At 45.9% G+C, this 23278-nt stretch overlaps 2 protein-coding genes and 3 pseudogenes across 2 annotated transcripts; 2 read left to right on the top strand and 3 right to left on the bottom strand.

Moving 5' to 3' along the window:
* Positions 1 to 52: 52 nt before the first annotated feature.
* LOC117192593 lies at positions 53 to 1381 on the bottom strand (annotated as a pseudogene).
* Positions 1382 to 1451: 70 nt separating this feature from the next.
* On the bottom strand, positions 1452 to 4443 carry LOC117192567 (annotated as a pseudogene).
* Positions 4444 to 17592: 13149 nt separating this feature from the next.
* LOC117192568 (transcription initiation factor TFIID subunit 5-like) lies at positions 17593 to 19999 on the top strand. The gene has a single exon (XM_033397281.1). The coding sequence runs from the start codon at positions 17735 to 17737 to the stop codon at positions 19841 to 19843; it is 2109 nt and encodes a 702-aa protein (XP_033253172.1). The 5' UTR covers positions 17593 to 17734; the 3' UTR covers positions 19844 to 19999.
* On the bottom strand, positions 19931 to 21555 carry LOC117192570 (annotated as a pseudogene).
* An 801-nt stretch (positions 21556 to 22356) lies between these two features.
* Positions 22357 to 22821, top strand: LOC117192589 (5-hydroxyisourate hydrolase-like). The gene has a single exon (XM_033397308.1). The coding sequence runs from the start codon at positions 22415 to 22417 to the stop codon at positions 22733 to 22735; it is 321 nt and encodes a 106-aa protein (XP_033253199.1). The 5' UTR covers positions 22357 to 22414; the 3' UTR covers positions 22736 to 22821.
* Positions 22822 to 23278: the final 457 nt, after the last annotated feature.

The following is a 23278-nucleotide window of genomic DNA, read 5'->3' as shown; positions in this document are numbered from 1 at the left end:
CAACGATAGGTTAGGCAACGATAATATTACTTATCGATTCATATACATCGGCTATCGGTTGTGAAAATATATTTGAACAAAAACTCAACCGAATTAACTGCTATTTGCTAGGTCCTTGAATCCTTTCGAATGTGTAAATATACTTTTCTTTCTATTCTTTCTAGTTGTGAATTATTTAAAACCGAATTTTCTCTGGACTTTTTATTAAAGGCTCTAGGTTTTGTTTCCATTCTCAAAGCTTTGAATATAGCGACTCATGCACCACCATCGACGATTGAATATCTTTCAGTGTTTGGCAGCCGATCAATGCCATTGTAATTTCGAAATCCTTTCTGAGCACACCCAACATTTCCTCAACACCCTTCTGTCCGTTGTACGCTAGACCCCAGACAGCAGGGCGACCGACAAAGACAGTCTTGGCTCCCAGAGCTAGGGCTTTGAAGATATCATTACCCTGCAACATTCCCCCATCCAGCATAACCAGCAGGTCATTGCCCACAGCCTTCGCCACTTCGGGAAGGGCCTCTATCGAGGCTGGGACTGTGTCTATTTGGCGGGCTCCATGATTGGACACGATGATCCCGGCGCAGCCAAACTCTTTGGCGAGCACAGCGTCCTCTGCAGTCAAAATACCCTTTACGACGAGAGGTCGAGGAGGTCGAGAGGGTGCTGAGAATGAATATGGATCCGGCTTTTCCAGCAGCTCTTGCATTGCCCACTTCGCCATCTGAATGAGCCATTTTCTGCATTGCAGTCGGTGCAATGCCAAGTGGCCATTTCATTTGCTCTCCAAAGATCGAACAGCTAATGTCCAGGCGGGAAACGTCTCTCAGGCACCTGGGACGGAGGCGTAGTCTTCGGAAGGCTTCACGATTTAGCCCCAGTGTAAACTGCTCCCCTGCCCCGCTTCTGTAATAGTCCAGTGCATATTTTTCCAGCTTCCCTGCTGCCTTCTTCTCAAAGTCCTCCACACACACCAACGCCATGTCCGCAGTCAAGTTACGTAACAAGTGAATGGAAATGGTGTACAATTTTTGTTAGCACTTCTCGCCGCACTGCCCAGATTCAAACTGAATCCACCGCAGATTAAAGACGAGCATCAACAGCTTCCCCTCGGTTGGGTCCATAAACCCACATAGCGATAAGCGCGCTGTCTGCCAGGGAACAACTGATAACGGACACCTGACCCTCTCCTCCACAAACGAAGGCAAGACCGAATCAGACGACGTAGTTTCCCAGACTACATGGGGGGTTTCAGTCGATGATCAGGCACTGGTGTTGTGTCCACTTTCGTTTGGCAAGGCCAAGGTTAAATGCTATCACGTACCTTTTATATACTTCAAATGGGTTCAAAGTGGAGCATGGAATGGAGAAAAAGAGCCAATACTCGCTTGTAGAACTATCAACAGTTTTATTCAAAAAAAATAATTTAAAAATCTAGAACAACCAATTGCTACACCTAGATAACGATCTATAGGCAGGCCATTAAACGCTGTAGGATGCCTTAAGGTTGTTGAAGTACTCCAGATCCGTTTTGCTTATCGAAGGCACAAATTTGTTGAACGACTTTGTGAAGTCTTCCGACTCCACGATTACGGTCTCAGGCAGGAGTTCCTTCTCAGACAGGATCCCACTCAGGTGCCGGTCTATGGTGCGTCTTACAGCCGATAGCCAGGCATTCGAGCAGATGGAGTATAGGTCTGCGCCGCTCATTTCGCTCTTCAGGCGCTCGGCAATCTCATCCATGTTGACGCCAGAGTCCAGGGCAAGGCGCTGAGTTTGTGCTCGCAGCACGGCTGCTTTGTGGTCGGCCGTAGAGCAGGGTCCCACGTAGAAGAGTTTATCGAAGCGACCGGGTCGAAGCAGGGCGGGATCAATCAAGTCCGGCCGATTGGTGGCAGCAAGTATAAAAATGGGCTTGCTGGAGTCGCCATCACTCATGCCGTCCATCTCAGCCAGAAGCTGAGACACAACGCGGTCCATAACACCGCCGGAATCACCCGCCACACCTCGATTCGGAGCCAACGAGTCCAGCTCATCGAGGAAGAGCACACAAGGGGCCGCGGACCGAGCACGGGAAAAGACCTCGCGCACATTCTGTTCACTCTGGCCCACATACATGTTGAGCAGCTCGGGACCATGCACAGAAAGGAAGCTCAGGTTGCATTCAGTGGCCACGGCCTTGGCTACCAAGGTCTTGCCCGTTCCAGGTGGCCCGTACAGCAGAATGCCTGAGCGCCGTAGGTTCTTGCCCATGAGGTGAACGTGCTTTAGGGGCAGTCCAATGCTGCTCTGAATCTCATCCTTCAGTTTGGCCAGACCGCTAATATCCGACCAATAGACTTTCGGCACCTTTGGCGCACCCAAACTATCGGCAAAGGAGCTCTGCATGTCGCTCAAGTTCTTGGAAAAGTGGGATAGGTCAAGGGAGCTCCTGCCCAGCCTTTGTCGGCTCTTCATGCGAACGGCGCTGTCGTAGAGCAATTGCAGGTCACCCAGAAGGAATCCCTGTGATTTGGCTGCCACCTCCTGCAGCACGCCCACAGTCTCTCGCCAACTAGGACACAGCCTCGACATGAACTGTGATTGATTTTCTCTCGGGAATAGGGGAAAACGGTCGATTGCCTTCTGATTGTATATCACATCGTAGAAGGTCTCGCGGGCGTGCATCCACCGTAGGATCTCAAATCGCTCTTCTTTGCTTGGCATCTCAATGCTGATTATCTCCAGAAACATGCTCTGAATCATGGGCTTTAGGTGCTTGTCGCTGGTCAGAGCCACTACAACAACAGGATGCTTTCGTTCGCGAGAGAACAGCTCTTGAACCTGGACTTGGAAGGCCGACAGCAGTCTCAGGTCCTCGTTGCCTTCGTTGTCGATGCCAAATATCTGAAAAAGAATATATTATTAGATTAGTCTCTCTCGCCCTATTAGTAACGGCTGTACGTACCTCGAAATTATGGAAACAGATCAAAGCGGCTCACAGACTTGACTTTTGGCGAAGACCGCCTTCAGCTTCATCTCCGTGTGCGAAGGTACCTGCGAGACGATCTCGGCACAGTCTGCTCCATACAAGTGCATGCCGAGCTCCTGGGCAACGGCATTTATGAGCTTCGTTTTGCCAGATCCCCGCTCACCCTGCAGTAGAAACACCGGAAAGATGTGCTTGGAAGATAAGCAGGCCGACATCTTGGGCAGAAACGCGTCCACCGATGATCTCAGCAACTGGTACGACTTTCGAAGCCCACTCGGATAGTTCTCAACGATGGCAAAGTTGTCCAGTACTTGTCGTGGCAGGAAGTTGTGGGCACGCGGATCTTGCACCAGATTGCTAAGACCCTTCGCCACCACCGCCTGTAGCTCGAACTCGCTGCCCTTTGTCTCAAGATGAATGCAGCGAAAGTGGACGTGCCGCAGATACGCGAATATCAGATAATAATGGGCGTAGGCGTCAGTGCCCACCAGTTTGGCGTTCACCTCGATGCGATAGGTGTGGCCACGATGCAGCAGACGCGGCGTATTAAAGTAGTTGCTTAGGATCAGCTCCGTCACCTCAGCAGGCAGCTCGTGGGGATTGCTTAGCATATACACATGAGCCTTGGTGGCTATGGCGGTTATGGGTTGTTCATCGGCGAAATGTTCCAGTTTGATCCAGCAGTTGGATCGAATGCGAAACCGGTCCAAAACATTGCTATAGAAGTTTTCCTACCAGAGAAAGAAAGAAAAAAAAAGAAAGGGTCTTTAAATTATCTACTCAAATTTATTGGTGAACAAGCAAAACGTACCTGGACATAGATCCGGTTACCTTGACACTGGGCTACGGGCAATATCTGCGCCACTATTGTGTGTGGAGCCTCTTGCAGAATTTGTTTAATGACCGTTTGAGGCGTTGCATTGTGGCCTGTTGTCTGCTTTGCCGTTCCACTTCCGCCGCGGATAATCAGGTTGACAAAGTTAACATCTGGCGACTCGGCATAGCTATCGTACACATCCTGGCTGGCGAATACCAGGTGCTCCGACTTGATCAACTCATTTTTAATGAGCAGTTCGTAGAGGCGATTCGGTATAGGCGTTAAATGAAACTTGCCCTTGTAATATTTGGCATAGCGCCAATAGACAGCGTATGTGAGATATCCGGGGTAGAAGAACCAGCTCCACTTGGGCACCAACAACTGGACCGCGGAATTGTAGCCCTCTATCAGCTCCTGCATGCGTCCCGCATAACTGTATCTTGGCTGGCCAGGATCCAGCTGATCCACGGAAACGGACGAGCGCTTGACGGCGACCTTTTTCTGCGAGTGGCAAGAGAATATTTTATATCTGTATCTGGTTACTCAATAATACACCTACCGCATTAACATTTTCATTCATTTTTACCAAAAAAGCTTATTACGCTTAGTACTTTACGATTTATTATCATTTTAACGCTTATTTTTACCTTTTTTATTATTACTCGCCTCTTCATTTTTTTCTTATAGCAGTGTTACTTATCGATAAAATATACCGTCTTATTTAAAAAATATACCGTAAATATACAATTTATTTTTTTTACAATTACAAATTCCTCGTTTTTGATATTCCGTGGAATATTCTTAGCTATATAGCACATTTAGCCATGCCCACATATGCCGTAGATGAATAAATTTTATTCAAGATTGGCTAGTTTTCAATCCTTGAATTTATTGTATTTTGGCTAAAACAAGGTTTGAACAAAATAGTTCAACAAAAAAACAGTCGCAATGTTGCTGGTATTTGAAGACATGATGCGTGTATAGGCCTTTGTGCACCCTATTTCGTTAATTTTATATGAAGATCAAACGTGATTTATTAAGACCTTTTCTCAAATTGATATTCTTTAGACATATTCAAGTACATTATTAGTATCTTGAATGTATTTATCTCGATCCTGATACCTACGGAGCCTTGGGAGACAAACATATTCACAATTCTATAACATCCATTTCCCCCAGGATATGTGTGCATGGAATGGGACTCATTGTTGTCAACCGGTTATGACGACTAATTCCTGGTCATTCTTTCTTCCGTAGAATATTCCCAGCCTATATAGATCTTTCATTTTAGCCCAGATAGTTTTATATGATTGTTGAATCAATTTTGATCAGGATTAACTTACTTTTAAGTACTTGCATGTTTTTTGTTTTGACATAAAACACGGTTTTGAACAAAAGTGTTCAATAGTCGCAGGTTGTGACGTCAATGTTGCTGGTATTTGCAGACTCATTTCTTGTCAACCAGAGTGTGGGCATTTGTATACCCTATTTCGTGAATATTATATAAAGATACTGTTTTCCAAGCTGCTTTCAAACGTAATTAATAAAGACCTTGTATAAGATTGCGTTTTTTTTTTTGGTCTATTCATGCATTTGATTAGGTGTTTGTAAATAAATTCTGATCCCAGTACCAGTTCTTGGTCTCTGTAGACAGTCGATGAGCTGCACAATATCGTTTAAAACAGAGGCTATCTAGTTTCTGCATTAATTAGAGCCTGGAATGACACACATTTCCGCAACTCTATATCATCCATTTCCCCCAGGGTATGCAAAATGTTGCTCAATCCGCGCAATGTTGAGGGTCAATGCTGCTCGATTTCACGGCACATGAGTCTGGCCCATACAATTAATGTTGCCAATAACATAAAACGTAAGAAAACGTAAGTGAGTATGGAATGTAAGGGACATTGTTGAGGGGATTGCTTTTATTGGATTTCTATATAACGTTGAAAATTAAATTTAATAGATTGTGTTACACTTGGCTTGTTTCCCAGAGGGCAATGCCGGCTAGCTGTCGACCCCAGGGCTGGGTAGTTCCCCTTGCCGGCCAAATGTAGACAAAGATGGAGACATACTACTTCTCGGAACATCAAAACTAACAACAACCTAAAGACAAAGAAAATCATAAACAGACGGCTATCAAGTGGGTGAAGCTTGGGTGTTATCACTTCGCGCACCCGCCCTACCTGTGACCAAACACAACGTTCATTTTGGCCACCCTCTGCTGGAACGGTAACGGCTGGCCTAATCCATGGCTTACGCCACGCGTCCTCCCTCTATTTTAAATTTACTGCATCATGCTTCAGTATATAACCAAGCTTTAATAATTATAAATTGACAATTTCATCTTTCTTATTAATAAATAGCTATACTCAAAATTATCACTAACCACAAAGAAACACCAAAACGATCGACACAAGGGCAAACATGGAAATAACTGCTGAAATTTCGTTCACTCAACAGGGATACCCTCACCCATACGTAATGGAATATGTGTAGATGAGTGGATCCAGTTTTACGGGAGTTAATTTAAATCGGGCCCCTACGGAGACTTAACCTACCAAGAGCTCTTGTTAAGGGTCCCCGGGACATAAACAATAAACAAAATTTTTCCACAAATCGCTCGACCAAATACGGTGGACTGATGGGACCCCCCGCGTCACCCACTAAGGGTTAATCTTCTGGCACTGAACAGCTGATCGCAGATTTCGGTTCGTGAAAGGTGTTGGTGTTTTTACATATTTAGTTCAATGGCCAAGATTTTACGTTAAACGGTTTAAGCTAATACTAAATAAAGGACAACACACAGAACAAAATAACATTTAATGTGGAACGCGGATTATGTGGAGTGCGGATTATGTTTTTTTTTCCTTTAAGTTCAAACGACGCGGGCGATCGCTGGCCGTGGCCGGTCAGCCCTAAATTTATATAGGTCCGTGTATACGTGTGCGCGTGTGGGTGTGTGTGAATAGAGGGTTTCGGGGTTTTTACTTGGTGAATGAGACCAAACGTGTGGCACGCACTGGAAGGCGATGCAACGATCGTGCGGTGTGGCTAGAATCGCCCTGGCAGCTAAATCGTCCTCTTTCACCCTCCCCCTTCACACGTCCCGCGCTACTTGGCTCACACACGCGCAACTGGAACGAACTCACTCAGGTTCACGTTGGGCAGTCTTCTTCTCTGCAGTCGACTTTCTCGAACTCCAGTGTTCCTCTCCAGGAAACGTTCTGGCCCGGTTCTGGTGGCTATATTCCTTGCCGGCTGTTAGTAAAATTTTCTGCATTACAACCTATTTTATCGCCCGCTTTTTCTGTACTCACTTCAAACTTTCTGTTTTAAGCACAAAATTTCCAAAACAAAAATAATCCAATCCACGTTTTCTAATATTTTCACTCCTATTTATCCCTTTTTCCCTTACTAATACATATAACTAATCCTATTCTCTTCCTTATATCCCTAGTAACGGCTCCAGCTCCCCCGATGTCCCCATACACCATCGAGCCTCCCTGGACTTCCGCTAGATGGCGCGTCGCCCTCAGCCCTGGCCACCTATCGTTGAGGTGGGACTGGAACACCACCACGAGAATGTCGTCAGTCCCAGGAGGGACAACATACGCGTGGGCATGCCCACCGGATTCCGGAACACTATTGAGCACACGCGGCGTGCCCTGCATTCTTCTGCCGCGCCCAACGTAGGCCACACCCACACCTCACTACATTCTCAGGTCTTTGGCGTGGTACACTCCTATGGGACGGCCGTTAAGGTCCTCCAGAGCATACGCGTTCTCTCCTACTGGCTTCACTACCCGGCATCGGATGAATTTGCGCGCGAACTTGGCATTAAAGCCTTTTCCGAAGTCACTAATGACAAAATTTCGGCGGAATACCTCTTGTCCCGGCCTCGCGTAAAACATCCGAGCTCGCTGGTTGTACCTTACCCTACTACGCTCGTATGCCTGATGTAAACTAGCGCGAATCCTCTCTTGGATGAGTTGTCGCTTGTCCTGACCCTCCAGCAGCGATATGTCATGCTCGCCGATTGACCGCAGTCGCTTTGCCAGCTTGTAGCATGACCCATGCAAATACATTTGCTGCCCGAAGACTGCAAAGAATGGTGTTACGCCTGTCGCCTCGTGAACCGAGTTCCTAATAGCCAGTTCTATCTCCGGCAGATGCACATCCCAGTCCCGGTGATCGTCTTCCAGATACGCCCGAATCGCGCTGAGTACTGTGCGATTCACGCGTTCGGCTGCGTTACTCTGCGGAGAATACACTGGCGTCCTCATATGAGTGACTCCGAATGCATCGGTCATCTCCTTAAAAGTTTTCGAGACGAACTGAGCCCCATTGTCCGAGTGAATCATCTCCGGCACTCCAAACTTGTAAAACACGTCGTGAACGAGGAATCTTACAACTTCCTTTGCTGTGGCCTTGGTCATGGTCTTTAGAAATGTGAACTTAGAGAACTGGTCAACTACAATAAATATCCACACCTCACCGTTCTTTGACCGCGGATATTTGCCCAAAAAATCAATATAAAGTTTTTGGAACGGGCGCTCAGTGACCACTTCTTGCCCCACCCCGACCTGCATCCGATAATTCGGCGCTTTCGACTCCTTGCACACGGTGCACCGTCGGATATAATACCGCACCTCTATCGCCATGTTCGGCCAGTAAAACTGCCTACGCAATAAGTGCAAGGTTTTCGCGATTCCTCCGTGCGCTGTCTTCTCTTCCGAATGTGCTTTGTCTATCAACGCGGCCGTCAGCGAACTCGGAACCCACAATTTCCAGACGGCGCTCCAGTTGATCATCCAATCGTTCAAAGCGCATGCGCTTGAATATCATGCCGTCAACAATCTGGAGATCAGGTAAGCGGTCTTGGTTCTCCGTTATTTCCTTCCTTAGCTCCTGATATTCTCCAGATTCAAACTCCACCGTTTCAAAACCTAGGATACTACTCGGATCCACTTCCAGCTCTTCAATACTGCGCGACAATGTATCTGCCACTACATTGTCCGCTCTTTCCGGTGTTCTATGCCGAAATCGAAGGCCTACAGTTGAAGGGACCAACGAGCTAAGCGACCATCCAGGTTCTTCATGGTCATGAGCCATTTGAGACTGGCGTGGTCAGTTATGACTGTAAACGGCATAAGCTCTACGTACGGACGGAACTTAAGGATCGCCATGAGGGCTGCCAGACACTCCTTCTCTGTCACCGAGTAGTTTTTTTGGTGGCAATTCAGTTTGGCGGAGAAAAACGCTATGGGCCGCTCGTTCTGCTCGTCATCCCGTTGGAAGAGTACGGCTCCTACCCCATAATGTGAGGCGTCGCACTGTATGTAGAAGTGCCGCTTGAAATCCGCGTGTACCAGGACTGGTGCCGAGGTGAGTGCAGCTTTTAGCTCCCCCATGGCTCGTTTTGCCTCCTCCGTCAATTTAAACTTTCCATTTCCCGACTTTTTCAGGGCGTCTGTGAGCGGACCGGCCATCTCAGCATAGTTTTTCATAAAGCGCCGGTACCAGCCCGCAGTTCCCAGGAAACTACGCAATTCTCGAACAGATCGCGGCTCGGGAATGCGCAAAATGGCCGACACACGATCCGGATCCATCCTCAGCGCTTCTCCTCCCACTATAAATCCCAGGTATTTAATGTTTTTATAGCAAAAATGAGATTTGCTCAGCTAAATTTGCTTCTCGTAGACGCTCGGCAACCTGTCGCAGAATCTTCACGTGCGTTTGGAAGTCCTCAGCTATAATCAGCAAGTCGTCGAGATACGCGTAGACGTTTGAACGCATCTCAACCGGAATCACCTTATCGACCAGTCTACATAGGCTTTGTGCGGCGTTGCAGAGGCCAAAGGGCATCATACGGAACTGGTACAGAGGCCGTCCCGGCACCGTGAACGCCATATATGGTCGACTCTGCTCGTCCAGCTCGATTTGCCAAAAAGCGAATTTTAAGTCGACGCTGGAGATATATATCGTCTGATCGAGACGCGACAAAATCCCCTCGATGCTAGGAAGTGGGTAAGCGTCCTTGATGGTTACTTTGTTGAGCTTTCGGGCATCGAGACAGAAACGATTTTTGCCCGGCCTTCGCACCACGGTGGTACGGTTGCTCCACGGACTATCACTGTACTCGATGACTCCCAAAGCCAACATTTTGTCCACCTCACCACACACCACTTCCTGCATCGCTGGCGACAGCGGGTAATGTCGATCCTTCACAGGCTCGGCCTTCTCCACCAACTGAATTTTGTGAGTCTCTCTCGACGTCCTCCCCAGGCCTACGGCTTCGAAAGTCAGAAACTCTGCCTTCACCTGATCCAAGGCTGCCTTTTGCTCTTCTGACAACTCCCATTCTTCCTGCACTATCTCCTTCTCCGGGCCTTCCACATAGTGAGCGACTTGATCAGCCAGCACTTCTTCCACTAATCTGTGAGATGCCCCTACTGGACCTTCTCCCATCACCTCAGGAGCCAATGAGAATACCCGCCAAAAGTCTACCCCCAAGTAAATTTCCTGTTCCAAGAAAGGGCATACCAAAAACGTTAATCTTTTTACCTCTCCCTTGTATTTCACCGGTAATTCTACTCGGCCAACGATTGCGCGATCTTCCCCATTCGCTACCTTCACTATAGAAGAATATCGACGAGCCTCCACGCCCAGCTTTTCCAGGAATTCCTGACCATTACACCCTAGCATGCTGTGTGTAGCGCCTGAATCCAACAGGCCTCGCACGGACTCGCCCATTATAGAGATTTCTGCGAAAACTCTCGGGTCTTTCTTGCAACAACGCTTTACTGAAGCAATCACCTGCCTCCTCATAGCTCGCCTTTGCTTAAACCGGGATCTCGCCTTTCTCACCCGCCCCGACAGTGCTCGCATACCATCCACTCGTAGTTCAGAAAATATTCTATTTCGGGTTTCTAAATAATTTCTTAATCGCTCTTCATATGATAAGTTCCTTAACCTAACATGCAATTTACGTCTATCTAATTCATTTTTATTTTCTTCTACTTTCTCTGCGCAGGCCCCTTCTGTGAGCGTGATTCGCCTGCTTGGATCGCACCCCTCTTCACGTTTCCCGCGCAATTCGGACAGGTTGGACAATATGCATCGGGCTTTCCACACCGGTAGCAGAAAATTCGCCTCTCCGATGCAATACAGTCCCTAAAGCCATGATCGGTCTGCCCGACCGATCACTTGCGCTTCCTCAATGACCTCTGCCTCTTCATCGTTAATCGACCGATCCTGCGCGACCTCGCTGACGTTCGCATTCGCCCCGCGACCATAGTTTGTGGCCTTGGGTGCTCCTCGCCACGAAGATCGAGCCTTCCTCTTCAGATGTGCCTCTATTTCCACGCACTCATCCCGCAGTTGGTCTAAGGAATAAACCGGTAAGCCGTAGACGAAACTCGCTATCTCATCTGTGAGTGCCTTTTTGACGATTTTTACCATCTCCATTTCAGGTGGTGGCATCTCCAACCTCGACGCGAGCTTTCTCATGACATGGAAAAAGTCTTTCACACTCTCGTTTGACCGCTGCATTCTTTCTCGCAGTTCTCTCATACGGTCGAACTCGGACGCCGTGCCTCGGAAACGAGCAATTAAGTCGCCCCTTAGTTCCTGCCAAACACCACCGCCCTGATTAAGGATGTACTGCCAGTACCATTCCCGCGCGTTTCCTGTAACCAGGTGATGAAATCCCTTTAGAACTTCATCCCACGGACAGCGGCATTTGGCTTGTAGGAATTCAATTCGGAACACAAAATCCTCGACTGTCATTTTGTTGCTGTCTCCGTCGAACGTCACGTCCCATTTTTCGACCCCACCGTGGCCAAGGTCTATATCCCGGGGGATTTGGATGCGGATCTTCTCGAGGAATCCCACCAGCTATCCTACCCTCGCTAGACCCTGACCCGAGTGTCTGAGTGCTATCGGGTTTCGTTAATTTCGCGCTTGATGCCCACCCCGTTGATGCTGCTCACTGGATGCGGTCGGTCCTACTCCTGAAGACGTTTCCGGACCAATACCACCTCGCCCCGAGCGAGCCAAAAATGGTTTTGGTGGCGGAATCGGCGCATCAGTCGTGCTAGACGGCTTCCTTTTAGGGATTGCTCCTCGATACTCCTGCTCGTGGTGAACCTCCTCCCGCTGCGGTTCCTTCTGCTGCTGCAGCTGTCTAACCGGCTGGAGTACCTCGTTGAGTTGGTGAATCATCTCGATAAACCCCTTACGCAACTCCTCCTGCAACACCCGACTAATCGAGTCAGTGTTCGCTGCCCTGTGTGTCGCATGAGCCTGGGCCAACGATACGTTGACTGCTGATGCCAGTTCGGAAGCAAGCGTGGATGTAGGATCGGACATTGGCCATTCTTCTGACCTGGCCTGGACCGGTGTTCTTGGCAACCCACCCACAGCTCCAAGTTCCTCCCGCCCCTGACACTTCTCCTATCTGGTCCACTGTTTTGTTTACGCGTGATCGCGTATGATACTGTCGACTACCCCCTTCTTGTGGCATCTGCGCCGAGCAACACCAATATTACAAAAAACGAGGGGGAACGCTGTGAGTTGCTGCGGACACCGCAACTCTACAGTTATACCCGATACTAAGTCAGTATGGCTCTCCTCCGGCAGACGCTGCTAATATTAAACGACACGACAAAGAGTGCGTGCGAGAGAGACAGAAAATCAGTCTGAGCGTGACGTCGGGCGCTGCGTAGCCAGTGCAAATTGGTTTGTTCCTTTTGGCTATAAAAATTATCTGATCTGGTCCAGATTCAGCATTCTGATAGATATTGTCGTTATCTATGATTCTGCGTTTTTAGTTTTCTCAAATGTGCAATATTGTGGATGCAACAGATTTTCGTCCTTTGTGGGGGCGGAAGGGGGTGGGGCGAAATTTTGAGATATACGTTTTATAGTGACCTCTTAAAGGAGTGTGTGTATCAAATTTGGTTACTCTAGCCTTAATAGTCTCTGAGATTTGTGGATGCCTCAGATTTATCGTCCTTTGCGGGGGCGGAAGGGGGTGTGGCGAAATTTTGACACAAAATGGTCAAGGTCCGATATCACAGGAGTGTGGATACCAAATTTGGTTGCTCTGGCTTTTATAGGTTCTGAGATCCTTGAACTCATATTTTGCAATTGGCAAAACCGACCATGAAACCTGTGTGTTAGAGAGAGACAGAGCGAGAAAGAATGAAATTGTTTTCTTGATTCTGGCTATAATAATTATCTAGCTCAGATTTTGCACTCTAGAAGATATAGTCATCTTCTACGATTCTGCGTTTTTAGTTTTCTCGTATCGTCGAAATTGTGGATGCCACAGATTTTCGCCCTTTGTGGAGGCGTAAGTGGGCGGAGCAAAGTTTTTAAATATTCTTGTAGCAGTGACATATCACAGAAGTCTGGATCCAAAACATCGTTGCTCTAGCTCTTATAGTCTTTGAACACTAGGCGCTGAAGGGGACGGACAGACGGACGGACGGACGGACGGACGGACGGACGGACAGACGGACAGACGGACAGACAGACATGGCTCAATCGACTCGGCTATTGATGCTGATCAAGAATATATCTCCTTTATGGGGTCGGAAACGATTCCTTCTGGACGTTACACACATCCACTTTTACCACAAATCTATTATACCCCAATACTCATTTTGAGTATCGGGTATAAAAAGGAAACTCCTAAACTAAGATAATATACATAAATAAAGAAATAAATACCCAAAGAAATAACTAGTGAGAATAAATAACACCACGCTTCGGACCAATAAATACTTAGATAAATAAATAAATAAATACCGATATAAATATTGCGCCAACTAGCGCCGTTAACGAGATATATGCAATTAAATATTTGAATAAATAAATAAATAATAACATACATAATAATAATATTCGGTCGACACCTAAGACACTTAAACTTCAAACACATTCAACACAACACAAAACCTAACAACAAAAATTCCTAACAGTTCTTCTTGTTCTTACAAGATTCATTAAGAGGGGGACACGTGACTAGCCGGGACCAGTAACCGCTCCAGTTTCTACGCTCCACTTGACAGTTGCCCTACGGATATCCTACAATTACGAACGCCACCTTTGTGTGGCCTGTCATCTACTCTAGTCATCGCTCTAAGCTATGGGCCGATAAACGAGAAGCCTCACGGTGCATGAGCTCACTTTTTGCTTGTGATTTGTTCCTGCCATCCATCATACCGATCTGCCATGACAACAGATGCATCGCGGGTTGTCTTTACGACTCCCGGGCCACCTACTCCTCACCACCTCTCGGCAGACAGACAACAGGTTCAAAAACACGAAAGCGGCTTTGTTTTAAACAAACAGGTGCGAAACTACATTGAACATTTACCTACATGACTTACTCTAACTTATTCCAATATCACATTCCATCACAGATTTATTCGATATCACAGTCCACCAGGCAATGTGTCCGTCGCAAACTCCCTATCCATTTTTTGTTGAACGGCAGTGACTTACGTTCACTTGAGACATCGAATAGCGACAAAATGTTCAACTGTAATTCGTAAGTCCCTATCACAGCTAAACTGCACTTCACGAGCTGTCGTCTTCTCCACAAAACGTATTATATTTTCATTCCCCGCATCTGCCTTTACCAGCCCGAGTGACATTTGTTGTAATACGATGAGTGGGAAATATCAATGGACTTAAGTCTATGAAAATTAATGATTTCAGAATTAGTTCCAAAACGGAATGAAAGGGGAATAAATGAATTAGGTACCATTTGGAAATGGATAGCAGGCAGCCCTGATCATGACGACTTTTTGAAAATACAAAATAAAGTAAATGAATTAACTGAAAATAATAATAAACAATTTGTAATAAATTCCAAATTTTTCAAAGAAATTGAATTGCTATCAAATTCATTCAAAAATGTCATCTTCAATGAAGAAACGATACTGAGAAAGCATCGTTTAAAATTAATAACTTTTGACCTACTAAATTTAGTTGATACCATAACCCTCTTAAAAGTAAACATTTTCAATACAAAAATTTTAAATAAAAACGAAATAGAGGACATTTATAAGCATGAAAAACATCCTGTTGAACTGTCTGATCTGCTGGACATTGCAACGGTTAAAATAATTCGAAATGCTGATTTAATAATCATTTACATAAAATATCCTCAAATTAAAGATATTTGCAAGTTTTACCATGCAAGAGCCATCTCACAAAATGATGGAATGTTAGTTATAAGTGAAAAAGTTTGTGAATGTAAGGAGAAATACTATTTAATGAATAATTTTAAAAGTGAAACTTTTAACAATTACGCACAAATAAATTTAAAGAAGACCTGTTTCACCAATTTACTTAATGGCTTTAAAGCCAACTGCACTAAAAAAAGGGGAAAAAACAAAGAAATAGACATCATTCAGGATGGTGCCATATTAGTTTCAGGCAAAAATATCGTAGACAATACTACTTTGTTAGGATCGTATCTCCTTATATTCAACAACACAATTGTAATAAATAATATAACCCACATAAATGATAAGGGTAAAATTCTAAGATATATATCGCATCATAGATATAGCGATTTTGAATTAGTTGATTATATACAATCGAATGATAAGCAATTTTCTTTTGATAATGTTAATATTTTAAATCCCCTTATAACATTAGGTAATACGGCCTTACCATTAACAACATTATTCTTAATCATTTTGATATTGATAATGTTATTTTACTTCGGCTATAAATTAACCAAATTTGTACTTATTAAATCAATAAGAATACCGTCAGAAGAAATAGTGGAAAGCAACATTCAAATACTGTCAGAAGAAATTAGAGCTCTATCAGAACTTCAAAATGTATCGGGACGAAACATTTAAGAATGGGGGGAGTTAACGTACCCAATTCTATTGAGCTCTTATACGATTTGTAAACAATCTTTGGCTTTCCAAAACGAAAACAATTTCAATCTTGGGCCTCCGCCTAATTGATTTCTAAGATGTACAATCGCAAGGGCTCCCGCCGCAATCCCAATCTTTGACACTCGCCTAAATGGAAAACCAATGTTTGCCCACACCCGGCTTCTCATAAACAATCTCACTCCCGGCTTTCTGCAGATCCTGCACTTTAGGCATTTTACAGTTCTCGCTTTGGATGACGAAATCCAATACTCGGGATGGCGAAATCAATTGAAATGTTTATAGAAAAACTATTCCCGAAAGGGATCAACGATGCAAAGATCAGAAAGTTCAAGTCAGTCTTGATCCAGAAGCGACACCGCAAAGTCGAGCTAAAAATTAAGATCGCGCAAACCCTTTGCCCGGAATCCTTTGTGACCCTCTACTTAAATCTATATCAGTGAAGTTAGAAGTAAAATAAAAACTTTTTAAAAACACAATCCGCTACCGCAGTTATTTAATTTGCATGCGAATTCGAAAATAAATTGGGCGCCATTTGTTACACTTGGCATGTTTCCCAGAGGGCAATGCCGGCTAGCTGTCGACCCCAGGGCTGGGTAGTTCCCCTTGCCGGCCAAATGTAGACAAAGATGGAGACATACTACTTCTCGGGACATCAAAACTAACAACAACCTAAAGACAAAGAAAATCATAAACAGACGGCTATCAAGTGGGTGAAGCTTGGGTGTTATCACTTCGCGCACCCGCCCTACCTGTGACCAAACACAACGTTCATTTTGGCCACCCTCTGCTGGAACGGTAACGGCTGGCCTAATCCATGGCTTACGCCACGCGTCCTCCCTCTATTTTAAATTTACTGCATCATGCTTCAGTATATAACCAAGCTTTAATAATTATAAATTGACAATTTCATCTTTCTTATTAATAAATAGCTATACTCAAAATTATCACTAACCACAAAGAAACACCAAAACGATCGACACAAGGGCAAACATGGAAATAACTGCTGAAATTTCGTTCACTCAACAGGGATACCCTCACCCATACGTAATGGAATATGTGTAGATGAGTGGATCCAGTTTTACGGGAGTTAATTTAAATCGGGCCCCTACGGAGACTTAACCTACCAAGAGCTCTTGTTAAGGGTCCCCGGGACATAAACAATAAACAAAATTTTTCCACAAATCGCTCGACCAAATACGGTGGACTGATGGGACCCCCCGCGTCACCCACTAAGGGTTAATCTTCTGGCACTGAACAGCTGATCGCAGATTTCGGTTCGTGAAAGGTGTTGGTGTTTTTACATATTTAGTTCAATGGCCAAGATTTTACGTTAAACGGTTTAAGCTAATACTAAATACTAAATAAAGGACAACACACAGAACAAAATAACATTTAATGTGGAACGCGGATTATGTGGAGTGCGGATTATGTTTTTTTTTCCTTTAAGTTCAAACGACGCGGGCGATCGCTGGCCGTGGCCGGTCAGCCCTAAATTTATATAGGTCCGTGTATACGTGTGCGCGTGTGTGTGTGTGTGAATAGAGGGTTTCGGGTTTTTACAAAGCACAAAATTTCAAATTTCAACGTTACTCTTCCGTCCACGCTCCACGATTTCCATAATCCAATCCACGTTTTCTAATATTTTCACTCCTATTTATCCCTTTTTCCCCATTACTAATACATATAACTAATCCTATTCTCTTTCTTATATCCCCAGTACGGCTCCAGCTCCCCCGATGTCCCATACACCATCGAGCCTCCCTGGACTTCCGCTAGATGGCGCGTCGCCCTCAGCTCTGGCCACCTATCGTTCAGGTGGGACTGGAACAATTGATGAAATAGACAAAATATACCATTATACCGTAAAGATACCGTAAAAATATCGAAAAGTATTAAAAATTCGTAAATCGGCATCACCGATAATATGGATGTTATCGCTTGAGAGTGCGTCTGGCAACTCTGCAGACTCGGCAAAACAAAATAGAGAAGTGTAAAAAATTCAATTTTTTTTAAATGAGCCTAGTAATGAGCAACACAAATGGTGGAAACGGCATCCAACGCTCCCAGGACAAGCGGGAGCTGCTCTGTCTCCTGAAACTTCTAAAAAAATCCCAACTGAAGAGCACAGAGGAGCTGCTCTGCCAAGAGGCCAATGTGAGCCCTGCGGATCTGTCGGCAATCAGCGAAACAGATGTACAGCAGGTACTCGGCGCTGCTTTGGGGCTGGGCGAGGGTGAGAAAGAGCCACTGCGGCCTGCTCCGGTGGAAACAAAGCAGACAGCGGTGACTGAGGCCAATGCGGCGGAGGCATTGGCCAAATTCATTGGAGACGACAGCTTCGACGCCCAGCAGCACGACCAGGCCTACGAAGATTTGCGCTCATTCGTGGAGGATTCGTTGGACATATATAAGCATGAGCTGTCTATGGTATTGTATCCCATATTGGTGCAAATCTATTTCAAGATGCTCGCCATCGGACAAAAGGAAAAGGCACGCGCGTTTATCGAGAAGTACAAATCCGATCTCGACGGCTACTACATAGAGGGGCTTTTCAACTTGCTGATGCTGAGCAAACCGGAGGAGCTGTTGGATAACGATCTGGTCGTTGCTATGGAAATGGATAAGTTTGTCATTCGGATGTCGAGGGACTCCCATTCGCTGTTCAAGCGTCACATCCAGGACCGCAGGCAGGAGGTAGTGGTAGATATCGTGGCCAAGTATTTACATTTCGATACATATGAAGGCATGGCTCGAAACAAGCTGCAATGTGTTGCCACTGCAGGCTCCCACATCGGAGAGGCCAAGAGGCAAGACAACAAGATGAGGGTGTACTATGGACTGCTCAAGGAGGTGGACTTTCAAACGCTGACCACGCCAGCTCCGGCCCCAGAAGAGGAAGACGATGATCCGGATGCTCCAGATCGCCCGAAGAAGAAAAAGCCTAAAAAGGATCCGCTGCTGTCCAAGAAATCAAAGTCGGACCCCAACGCTCCTTCCATAGATAGGATACCCTTGCCTGAGCTCAAGGACTCTGATAAGCTGCTCAAGCTAAAGGCCCTGAGGGAAGCCAGCAAACGCATGGCCCTCGGCAGAGACCAGCTTCCCTCCGCAGTGTTCTACACGGTACTTAATTCCCAACAAGGCGTCACTTGTGCCGAGATCTCTGAGGATTCCACAATGGTGGCCTGCGGATTTGCAGACTCCAGTATCAGGATATGGTCCCTGACGCCCGCCAAGCTGCGCACCCTCAAGGAAGCCGATGCTCTGAGGGAGCTCGACAAGGAGTCTGCGGATATTAATGTACGCATGCTGGACGACCGCAGTGGGGAAACAACAAGGAACTTCCTGGGTCACACAGGGCCGGTCTATCGCTGTGCCTTTGCGCCCGAAATGAACCTGCTCCTATCGTGCTCCGAAGACAGCACCATACGATTGTGGTCTCTTCTCACGTGGTCCTGTGTTGTGACCTACCGCGGTCACGTCTACCCCGTCTGGGATGTTCGATTTGCCCCGCATGGATATTACTTTGTGTCATGCTCTTACGACAAAACGGCTCGCTTGTGGTCGACAGACTCAAATCAGGCCCTGAGAGTCTTCGTTGGCCACCTATCAGACGTGGACTGCGTCCAGTTTCATCCAAATTCAAATTACGTGGCCACTGGCTCCAGTGATCGGACTGTTCGGCTCTGGGACAACATGACGGGCCAGTCGGTGCGTCTAATGACGGGTCACAAGGGATCTGTCAGTGCCCTTGCCTTCTCCACCTATGGACGCTATTTAGCCTCTGGTTCCACCGACAACAACATCATAATCTGGGACTTGTCGAATGGTTCCCTCGTGACCACCTTACTGAGACACACCAGAACCGTAACGACGATAACCTTCAGCCGCGATGGAACTCTCCTCGCAGCCGCTGGCCTGGACAACAACCTGACCCTCTGGGACTTCCACAAGGTCACCGATGACTACATCAGCAATCACATTACGGTGTCGCACCATCAGGATGAGAACGATGAGGACGTCTACCTGTTGCGCACGTTTCCCAGCAAGAACTCCCCCTTTGTCACCCTTCACTTCACGCGCCGCAATCTCCTCATGTGCGTGGGACTCTTCAAGAGTTAGGCCGCAGTTTAGTTTATTAAATATACGTAACGTAGTCTTAAGGATTCAGATGATGTTTTACCATCTTATAAAGTTAGCAAGTGTCAAATTATAAAATTAAAACCAACCTGATTTATTTGATCTACATACATATACAATAAATGTCAATTCTGTACATTTCTACTCTATTTTGGATAAGGTTAAAGGTTAAACGAGGTTATTAAATGTTCTTAAATCGTGAATACAAAACATCCGCATATACATTCAATGAATACGCCACTACGCCAGGAATTCTACGCTACTGAATCTTCAATACCAAATATGTTGTAGATTGCACACCGAGGAGGTTTCTCCGCACCGAATGCCAGCGTGTAGGGATCTTCCGGGCACTGACGCATGCACTGCAGACGACCCATGTTGAACTCGTGCTCGTAGACGTGCTTCGCCTCGGTGCCGTTGAAGTTCCAGACTTTCAGAGTGCCCTCAGTGGAGGTGGAGGTAAGCAGATTGGGCATTTGGCTGTTGAAGCACACTCCGGAGATTTCCTCGCTATGGGCTTTCACGGACCATAGGATTTGGTTGGGTGTGCGCTTGTCGGCTTAGTGGAGACTACCGTCGTTGGTGCCTATGATGAAGTCGGTTTGAGTCGGATGCCAGAGAACCTTCTCCACCTCGCCGTCCACTTTCCATTGGATGCTGGACGAGTTCACGGCATCAGCGTCGCGGCAATCGAAAAGTCGCACAAAGCCGTAGGAACATCCGGTTAGAATGCTCTGAGCCTCTGTGGGGTGGAACTCCAGCGACTGGACTTTTTCCTCAAAAGCGGTGATGGTAGTGTGCGGTTGTCCCTCATCCATGTCCCAGAAAATCAACGTCCGATCGACTGAGCCACTGGCCAGGATGTGCTCGAAGTTACGGTTCCACGAGAGATCCAGAACGGCATCTTTGTGGCCATACTGCTCCTTCTGGTGTTTGCGACTGCCCTTGGAGCCCAGCTTGAAAGTGGGCTCAATGGAGTCCTGAATATCCAAGTCCCACACCGTTATGATCGGGTCCATGCATCCAATGGCGCACATGTTGCCGGCCTTTTCGCTGCCCGCATCATGGTTCATCCACTCGATGCAGAGTGGAAAGCTCGGTAACAGGAAGTCGTGGTGGGTGTAGAGAGCCTCCTCCTCCTAATTGAACACCAACACCTCCATGGAGGCGGCGTCGTCCTGGACATGACCCACGAGAATCAAGTTGTCACTGGGCTTGATAACCTCGTCGTCAGCTTCAGAGTCTTCGTCTTCATCGGGCACCTGCTCACCGGCATCTACTATGTTGGCCAAGCTTGTGACCGTCGCGTTCTCCTCGTTGTCATACGCATTGAAGTCAAACTCGTCCTGGGGATTGCGATTCTCGCTGTTGGCATCGTCATTGTCATCGTCCACGTCCATGCCGGCGCCAGCATCTGCCGTCTCATCCCCTTCATCATCACTGTCCTCTTCCAGCTCCTGCCGCGTGGCGCCGATGATTCTGGCCAACTCGCCTTGGGTCAGCACAATCTTATCGGGTCGATCCTTGGCAACGCCGCGCGGCACAAAGCACAACGCGGGCACAAAGTCAATCCTTGCCTCGGGTGGTCCTTCCTCAGCCATTTTAATTGAAAATTGAAATTGTTTGAAACAGAAATCCAAGCCAAACGAACAACACGTGCAGATCAGTTCGATAACTAACTTAGCACACTTAAGCCCCTCTACTTAAACAGTAAATGGCGGTTAATATTACTGATTGTAAATTCTTCTTGTAGATCCATGCCATCTTTCCTGTGAGCTTAAAAAAAGCGATTTGTATCACCTGAACTGCGCTTAAACTAAAATGATTTAATTTTCATTATTTTCGGTCCACAATGGGTTAATCGTTCTCCATGGACACCATTGGAAACCATATTGCTCTATTTTGATATTCGATTTGATATTACTAGCTAGCTAGGACTTTCATACCTGAGCACATAATTTTATCCGACTGTTTGAAAATCCCTCCTCTTTACTTACACCAAAATTACCATGATATTGTACATACAAATCAATTACACAGCCTTATGACATTAGAATTTGCTAACTGGCTGACTGGAAGAACAGAGACAACCTTTGGCGGCTATGGTTTTTTTTTTAAATAACAATAGATAAATCTTAATCGACTATTGATGCTGACAAAGAATATATGCATATACTTTATCGGGGCGGAAACGTTTACTTCTGGGTGTTACTTCCATTCCCTCCTCAAATCGAATATACCGACTACAACTGTATACAAGTATACCCTATGCAAATCCCATACAATAGGACCGCTCTCCATTGGACGGCTTTGAATTCTGTTGTTGCTATAGCAGCAAATGGCACTTGTAGTTACAAAGTTTATGGTTACAAAATAAATATCTTTATCTTTCCTAACCTAATGCAAAAATGCACTCAAAGATTTAGATAAACTGCTAGTATAAAATATGTGTATGGTATTTTTTATTGTTCACTGAAATTCTTTATCTTTACCAGTACTTCGCGCGAAATCAGCCTCTCAGTGACTTTTGTACGAACGTGGCATTCAGTCGCAATGGACGCACGTAAATTTTCCACCCACGTACTTGATACTTCGGTAGGAAAGGCTGCCGCAAGTGTTAGGGTAACAATTTCTGTCCTGGATGAGATTCAAGAGTGGAGATCCCTCCGAGCAGCCCAAACCAATGCGGACGGTCGTTTTCAACTTTTGGAGGCCGGGGAGTTTCCCAGCGGAGTCTACAGGCTAACGTTTCATGTGGGATCATACTTCGCAGAGCGCTATGTAAAAACCCTGTATCCAGCTATAGATATCATTGTGGAGTGTAGTGAAAATCAAAACTATCACATTCCTTTGCTACTTAATCCCTATCACTAACCATACACTATATAGATGTGCCAGTTCACACAACGAAAGCGTCACACACTGGCTAGCGCGTTCAGTACCCCAGAGTGACGTCATCATGAGAGAGAGAGCGCAGAGAGAACATCTTTGCATGTGTTAGTACACACGCAATATGTTTCGACAAAAATATGTGATTGTATGCTTTTTCAGATTTTTTGAACTCTCTCAGGTCTGGTTTTGTTTTGCCACCAGCATGTTTTAGTGTATGGGTGCACATGAATTCTCACGTACTTTGCGTGTGTGTATTTAGTATTGCTGGCCGCTAGAACTGAAATTTGAGTTTGGTTCTTGTTTTGGGTCTTTTGATGAGCTGACCTACTGCCACAAAATAAATGAAGAATGGGCAGGGGGTGGGGGTATGGTACACTAGGGCGCGGGAAATTAAATAAAAGCTGTTATTTGTTTGATTTATACCACAAAATATAAAATATTACAATAATATAATTACACATTTGTTTCCTTATTTTAAACAGTTTGATTATAAATTATAAAAATTATGTAAACGAAGGCATGATG

Source organism: Drosophila miranda (genome assembly GCF_003369915.1).
Source record: "Drosophila miranda strain MSH22 chromosome Y unlocalized genomic scaffold, D.miranda_PacBio2.1 Contig_Y2_pilon, whole genome shotgun sequence".
In the NCBI taxonomy this organism is placed as follows: domain Eukaryota; kingdom Metazoa; phylum Arthropoda; class Insecta; order Diptera; family Drosophilidae; genus Drosophila; species Drosophila miranda.
Note: the sequence above shows the minus strand (reverse complement) of the source record. Positions and strands in the feature narration are given on the sequence as shown.

What these genes read in the sequence shown, in the direction of transcription:
- LOC117192568 (XM_033397281.1), top strand. Translation starts at nt 17,735, where the DNA reads ATGAGCCTAGTAATGAGCAACACAAATGGTGGAAACGGCATCCAACGC.
- LOC117192589 (XM_033397308.1), top strand. Translation starts at nt 22,415, where the DNA reads ATGGACGCACGTAAATTTTCCACCCACGTACTTGATACTTCGGTAGGA.